We start from the raw sequence: 8074 nt of genomic DNA, 5'->3' as shown, positions 1-8074 counted from the left end.
AGAAGTGGATTGTCAAATGCCTCTCAGATTAATGGCACTCATTGCCAGTTTCATTACCGGGGGCAGACAGAACAATACAACTTAGTATAAAAGCTGTATGCGAGTCATATATCACCAATAACTATGGAGCCCTCTAACACCCCCACTTCATTGGCTTATTGAGGGAAACACCTGTCACATGTACTACAGTACCCATAATGCTCTGTACAGAATTTTCTGTTTTATTTTAGGAAATAAAGCTAACATAATGTTGTCCCGTTTCCTTATCAATACATACAGTACTAGTGTACATTATAATGTATATATTATCAATAAAACCAGCTTGTACAGAGGGTTATGGGTACTGTAGTACATCATGTTACACTACAACACTCACCGGTGTCAGGGTCTGTAGCTCGGACAACGATGACAGAGGTGCCAATGCCAGCGGTCTCCCTCAGACCCAGGCGGTTGTACTGCTGCTGGGTGAATACTGGTGCCTCGTCGTTGGCATCCTCCACATACACTATCACCTGTAGTGGAAGACAGAGACCCTTGGAGTCAGAGAAGTAGCTGGACAACTGCTCACAAGATGCTCACAGGTGTCCTCCACTGCAGCCCTTACCCTTTTGCACCATACTCTACTCTAACAGTATACTCTAGTATGTCCTGTCCCACACCCTCTTCTCTCCCAATACACCACCATCTCCTCTAAGCTCTTTTCTAAATCCTGCCTAATATCCTCTCCTTTTTCCTGCCATATGTATGACCCCAACAGTCTCCTCTTCTATGTTCCGCCATGTTCCCTCTCCCCTCCCTTCTTTCCCTATCCACTATATTTAGACACAATCCCCCCTCTCCCCGCCTCACTCGTACAGAGCTCCTTATCCTGCCTTGGTCACTATTGTCGTTACACAAAATGAGTGCCTTTTTTTGATATTTTAAGTAGAAATTGTGCACCAATATTGAATTTGAAAAGCCTGTTATATTAAATAAAGCACCCTTAAAACCCCCTAGGATCGGGGGCTGGGTTTATACTAAGCTAACATATGGAATTGTTTTAAGATGGTCATACCAAGGACCATTTAGCTACAGTATTTGATTTTTAATTGTAGGACCCCTGTAAGTATAAAATATATACAGTATATACAAAAATGATTTGATGAAACATACAATTCGGCTTTACAGCTATTAGCCCATAGAAATGCATTTAATAACATATTCATACTGTACATGGCAAAACAGATAGTCCAAAAATGTATCAAAAGGAAGTTTGTTTTGAAGTATCTATCCTATACCTGAGAGATATAAGAAAAGTTTGGACACACCTACTCATTCAAGGGTTTTTCTTTAATTGTACTATTTTCTACATTGTAGAATAATAGTGAAGACATCAAAACTATGTAATAACACATGTGGAATCATGTAGTAACCAAATAAGTTTTAAACAAATCAAAATATATTTTATATTTCAGATTCTTCAAACAGCCACCCTTTGCCTTGATGACAGCTTTGCACACTCTTGGCATTCTCTCAACCAGCTTCATGAGGTAGTCACCTGGAATGCATTTCAATTAACAGGTGTGCCTTCTTAAAAGTTAATTTGTGAAATTGATTTCCTTCTTAATGCGTTTGAGCCAATCAGTTGTGTTGTGACAAGGTAGGGGTGGTATACAGAAGATAGCCCTATTTGGTAAAAGACCAAGTCCATATTATGGCAAGAACATCTCAAATAAGCGAAGAGAAACGACAGTCCATTATTACTTTAAGATATGAAGGTCAGTCAATACGGAACATTTCAAGAACTTTGAAAGTTTCTTAAAGTGCAGTCGCAAAACCATCAAGCGCTACGATGAAACTGGCTCTCATGAGGACCGCAACAGGAATGGAAGACCCAGAGTTACCAGCCTCAGAGTTCATTAGAATTACCAGCCTCAGAAATTGCAGCCCAAATAAATGCTTCAGAGTTCAGGTCACAGACACATCTCAACATCAACTGTTCAGAGGGGACTGTGTGAATCAGGCCTTCATGGTTGAATTGCTACAAAGAAAGCACTACTAAAGGACACCAATAAGAAGAATAGACCTGCTTGGGCCAAGAAACACGAGCAATGGACATTAGACCGGTGGAAATTTGTCCTTTGGTCTGGAGTCCAAATTTGAGATTTTTGGTTCCAACCACCATGTCTTTGTGAGACGCGGTGTGGGAGAACGGATGATCTCCGCAGGTGTAGTTCCCACCGTAAAGCATGGAGGAGGAGGTGTTATGGTGTGGGGGTGCTTTGCTGGTGACACTGTCTGTGATTTATTTAGGATTCCAGGCACACTTAACCAGCATGGCTACCACAGTATTCTGCAGCGATACGCCATCCCATCTGGTTTGGGCTTAGTGGGACTATCATTTGCTTTTCAACAGGACAATGACCCAACACACCTCCAGGCTGTGTAAGGGCTAGTTTACCAGTGTGCAAAGCTGTCATCAAGGCAAAGGGTGGCTATTTAAAGAATCTCAAATATAAAATATATCTTGATTTGTTTAACACTTTTTTTTTTACTACGATTCCATATGTGTTATTTCATAGTTTTGTTATCTTCACTATTATTTTACAATGTAGAAAATAGTAAATATAAAGAAAAACCCTTGAATGAGTAGGTGTGTCCAAACATTTGATTGGTACTGTATGTATATATATATATATATATATATATATATATATATATATATATATATATATATATATATATATACAGTGAGGGAAAAAAGTATTTGATCTCCTGCTGATTTTGTACGTTTGCCCACTGACAAAGATATGATCAGTCTATAATTTTAATGGTAGGTTTATTTGAACAGTGAGAGTGTCACGAACGCTGAGTGTGGATGTGGTGTAGGGAATCAAGCGCAGGCACACAAGAGTACGTCAACAGTCTTTAGTGGTGCAAAACAACTCCAAACAGGAGAAAATAGCCAACCCAACCGGGAGGCGAGAACGACAAATACGCACACAACACAGTGCGTAAAACAAGGAAAAAGCGCACGCAGTGCGGACTCTCGAAATACACAGGAAGAGAGTCAAAATACCAAGAACACGAACAGCTGACAAAAACAATCACACATAACACCTGACCCAAAATAACGAAACTAAATAGGGAACACAATCAAACACTAACAAGGGACAGGTGTTACAAACAGACAAAACCAAACGAACATGAAACATTGAACGGTGGCAGCTAGTACTCCAGAGACGACGACCGCCGAAGCCTGCCCGAACAAGGAGGAGGAGCAGCCTCGGCCGAAACCGTGACAGTACCCCCCCCTTGACGCGCGGCTCCAGCCGTGCGCCGACCCCGGGCTCGGGGACGACCCGGACGACGCGGAGCAGGGCGCGTAGGATGACCCCGATGGAACTCGGTCAGCAGGGACTGGTCCAATATGTCCCTCCTTGGCACCCAGCACCGCTCCTCCGGGCCGTACCCCTCCCACTCCACGAGATATTGAAGACCCCCCATCCGGCGTCTCGAATCAAGGATGGACCTCACAGTGTACGCCGGAGCCCCCTCGATGTCCAACGGGGGCGGAGGAGTCTCCTCTATCTCATACTCCTGGAGTGGACCAGCTACCACCGGCCTGAGGAGAGACACATGGAACGAGGGGTTAATATTCCTATAGTCAATAGGCAGTTCTAACCTGTAACACACCTCGTTCAACCTCCTCAGGACTTTAAATGGCCCCACAAACCGCCGACCCAGCTTCCGGCAGGGCAGGCGGAGGGGCAGGTTTCTGGTCGAGAGCCAGACTCGATCTCCAGGTGCGTACACAGGCCCCTCACTGCGGTGGAGATCGGCGCTCGTTTTCTGCCGACGGATGGCCCGCTGCAGATGTACGTGGGCAGCGTTCCATGTTTCCTCCGAGCGCCGCACCCATTCATCCACCGCAGGGGCCTCGATCTGGCTCTCGTGCCAAGGTGCCAGAACCGGCTGGTACCCTAACACACACTGGAAAGGGGTTAGTTGGGTGGAGGAGTGGCGGAGAGAGTTCTGTGCCATCTCGGCCCAAGGAACGTATCTCGCCCACTCCTCCGGCCGGCCCTGGCAATAAGACCTCAGAAACCTACCCACCTCCTGGTTAACACGTTCAACCTGCCCATTACTCTCCGGATGGTAACCCGAGGTAAGGCTTACCGAAACCCCCAACCGTTCCATAAACGCTCTCCACACTCTGGAGGTGAACTGGGGGCCTCGATCAGACACTATATCCTCGGGTACCCCGTAATGCCGGAAGACATGGGTAAACAGAGCCTCAGCGGTCTGTAGGGCAGTGGGTAGACCCGGCATGGGAAGGAGACGACAGGCCTTCGAGAACCGATCCACAACGACCAGGATGGTAGTATTCCCCTGTGAGGGGGGAAGGTCGGTAACAAAATCCACCGAGAGGTGGGACCAAGGTCGTTGTGGAACGGGCAGGGGTTGTAGCTTACCCCTGGGCAAATGTCTGGGCGCCTTACACTGGGCACACACCGAACAGGAGGAGACATAAATCCTCACATCCCTAGCTAACGTTGGCCACCAGTACTTCGTGCTAAGGCAGTGAACTGTCCGGCCGATACCCGGATGTCCAGAGGAGGGGGACGTATGAGCCCAATAAATGAGGCGATCGCGTACCTCGAGCGGAACGTACGTCCGACCCACTGGACACTGTGGAGGACTTGGGTCGGTGCGTAACGCCCGCTCGATCTCGGCATCAACCTCCCACACCACCGGTGCAACCAGACAGGACTCCGGTAGTATGGGAGTGGGCTCAACGGACCTCTCCTCCGCGTCATACCGCCGAGACAGAGCATCTGCCTTCCCGTTCTGGGACCCAGGGATGTAAGTAATTTTAAACACAAACCGGGCTAGAAACATAGTCCAGCGGGCCTGGCGAGGATTCAGTCTCCTAGCTGCCCGGATGTATTCCAGGTTACGGTGGTCAGTTAGAATGAGGAAAGGGTGTTGAGCCCCCTCAAGCCAATGCCGCCACACCTTTAGGGCCTGTACCACGGCTAACAGCTCCCTGTCTCCTACGTCATAATTCCGCTCCGCCGGACTGAGCTTTTTAGAATAAAACGCACAGGGACGGAGTTTAGGTGGTGTGCCAGAACGTTGGGAAAGAACGGCCCCTATACCGGCCTCTGACGCGTCCACCTCTACCTGGAAAGGTAAAGAGGGATCCGGATGCGCCAACACCGGCGCCGAGGTAAACAGGTCCTTCAGTTTCCCAAAAGCCCTGTCCGCCTCAGCTGACCACCGCAAGCGCACCGGACCCCCCTTCAACAGAGACGTTATGGGAGCTGCCACCTGTCCAAAACCCCGGATAAACCTCCGGTAATAATTTGCAAAACCCAAGAACTGTTGCACCTCCTTCACAGTGGTTGGGGTCTGCCAATTACGCACAGCTGACACCCGGTCTACCTCCATCTTCACCCCTGACGCAGACAACTGATAACCCAGAAAGGAGACCGACTTCTGGAAGAACAGACATTTCTCTGCCTTGACATATAGGTCATGCTCCAACAGCCTCCTCAATACTCGGCGCACCAGGGTTACATGCTCTGATCGGGTAGGACTGTACACCAGAATATCGTCGATGTATACGACTACTCCCTGTCCCTGCATGTCCCGGAAAATCTCATCGACGAAGGATTGGAAGACTGAGGGAGCATTCATTAACCCATATGGCATGACTAGATACTCGTAGTGTCCGGAAGTCGTGCTAAACGCTGTCTTCCATTCATCGCCCTCTCTAATGCGCACCAAGTTATATGCGCTCCTGAGATCCAATTTTGTAAAGAACTGCGCACCGTGCAATGACTCCGTCATAGTCGCAATCAGAGGAAGTGGATAGCTGTACTTCACCGTAATCTGATTGAGACCGCGGTAATCAATACACGGGCGCAGACCTCCATCCTTTTTCTTCACAAAAAAGAAACTTGAGGAAGCGGGTGAAGTGGAGGCCCGTATGTATCCCTGTCTCAGAGACTCAGCGATGTACGTCTCCATTGCCTTCCTCTCCTCTTGAGACAAGGGATACACATGGCTCCGCGGGAGAGCTGCTCCTGACTGGAGATCTATCGCACAATCCCCCTGTCTATGAGGCGGCAGCTGCGCCGCCCTAGTTTTACTAAACACCACTTTTAAATCCTCATACTCGGGGGGAATATGCAGTGCTGGCATTAGATTCGGACTTTCCACCGAGGTCGCCCCTATGGAAACACCCAGACACCGCCCCTCACACTGGGCAGACCACCCTTTAAGAGCTTTCTCTCGCCACAAAATAGTAGGGTCATGGGTCATCAACCAGGGAAGGCCCAGCACTACCGGATACGCAGGAGAGTCAATCAGATAGAGCTGAATCGTCTCCTCATGACCCTCCTGCGCCATCATCTTAAGGGGTGCCGTGACCTCCCTAATCAACCCAGACCCTAACGGACGGCTATCTAGGGCATGAACAGGGAAAGGCTTATCAACGGGAAGGAGGGGAATCCCTAACTCTACACAGAACTGGCGATCTACAAAATTCCCAGCTGCGCCTGAATCTACCAGCGCCTTATGCTGGGAACGAGGTGCAACCTGTGGAAAACAAACAGGCAAGGTTAGGTGAACGACAGAAAGCTCTGGGTAAGTAGGGCGCCTACTCACCTGGGGGGACCCCCCAATGCGTGACCTGCCTTCTCCTCCACCGGGGGACCCTCCCCAACACCTAGCCGCGGTGTGCCCTCCACGGCCACAGTTAGTGCAGGGAACGGCCCCCCTCGGGTTCCTACTCCTCCGTTCTCTAGCGCCAGCACCCCCGAGCTCCATAGGGCTCGGCTCGGAGGTGCTGGAGGGTGAAATGGGCGAACCCCACCCGGGACGTCCACGGGTGGCGAGCAGGGTATCCAGCCGAATGGCCATGTCGACAAGTTGGTCAAACGTCAACGAGGTGTCCCTGCACGCCAACTCTCTCTGGACGTCCTCCCGGAGGCTGCAACGGAAGTGGTCTATAAGGGCTCGCTCATTCCACCCTGCATCGGCCGCTAGAGTCCGGAATTCCAAAGCAAAGTCCTGGGCGCTCCTCATCCCCTGTCGGAGGTAGAACAGACGCTCCCCCGCCGCCTTCCCTTCCGGTGGATGGTCAAACACAGCACGGAAGCGGCGGGAGAACTCCGCATAGGTAGTGGTAGCGGCGTCCATTCTCCTCCATTCTTGCTGTTGGCGCGGTCGCTCCTGCTGATTCCATGGGTGATGTGTGATTCTGTCACGAACGCTGAGTGTGGATGTGGTGTAGGGAATCAAGCGCAGGCACACAAGAGTACGTCAACAGTCTTTAGTGGTGCAAAACAACTCCAAACAGGAGAAAATAGCCAACCCAACCGGGAGGCGAGAACGACAAATACGCACACAACACAATGCGTAAAACAAGGAAAAAGCGCACGCAGTGCGGACTCTCGAAATACACAGGAAGAGAGTCAAAATACCAAGAACACGAACAGCTGACAAAAACAATCACACATAACACCTGACCCAAAATAACGAAACTAAATAGGGAACACAATCAAACACTAACAAGGGACAGGTGTTACAAACAGACAAAACCAAACGAACATGAAACATTGAATGGTGGCAGCTAGTACTCCGGAGACGACGACCGCCGAAGCCTGCCCGAACAAGGAGGAGGAGCAGCCTCGGCCGAAACCGTGACAGAGAGACAGAATAACAACAAAAAAATCCAGAAAAACGCATGTCAAAAATGTTATAAATTGATTTGCATTTCAATTAGGGAAATAAGTATTTGACCCCTCTGCAAAACATGACTTACAGTGAGGGAAAAAAGTATTTGATCCCCTGCTAATTTTGTATGTTTGCCCACTGACAAAGACATGATCAGTCTATAATTTTAATGGTAGGTTTACTTGAACAGTGAGAGACAGAATAACAACAACAAAATCCAGAAAAACGCATGTCAAATATGTTATAAATTGATTTGCATTTTAATGAGGGAAATAAGTATTTGACCCCTCTGCAAAACATGAGTTAGTACTTCGTGGCAAAACCCTTGTTGGCAATCACAGAGGTCAGA

The 8074-nt window shown here is 48.9% G+C and overlaps 1 protein-coding gene across 1 annotated transcript in view; it reads right to left on the bottom strand.

The window, feature by feature from the left end:
* Positions 1 to 376: 376 nt before the first annotated feature.
* The window catches only part of LOC311114077 (cadherin-23-like), a gene marked incomplete at both ends in the record, with an annotated part of 213759 nt that continues 206061 nt past the window's right edge, over positions 377 to 8074 (bottom strand). Inside the window, one exon of the mRNA XM_084189355.1 lies at positions 377 to 512. Within this exon, the coding sequence (XP_084045481.1) occupies positions 377 to 512 (136 nt within the window). The remainder of the gene's footprint in view (positions 513 to 8074) is intronic.

The sequence above is a fragment of the Coregonus lavaretus genome (assembly GCF_964263955.1).
Source record: "Coregonus lavaretus genome assembly, contig: HAP1_SCAFFOLD_660, whole genome shotgun sequence".
Classification (NCBI taxonomy): Eukaryota; Metazoa; Chordata; class Actinopteri; order Salmoniformes; family Salmonidae; genus Coregonus; species Coregonus lavaretus.
This window is presented reverse-complemented; position numbering and strand designations above follow the sequence as displayed.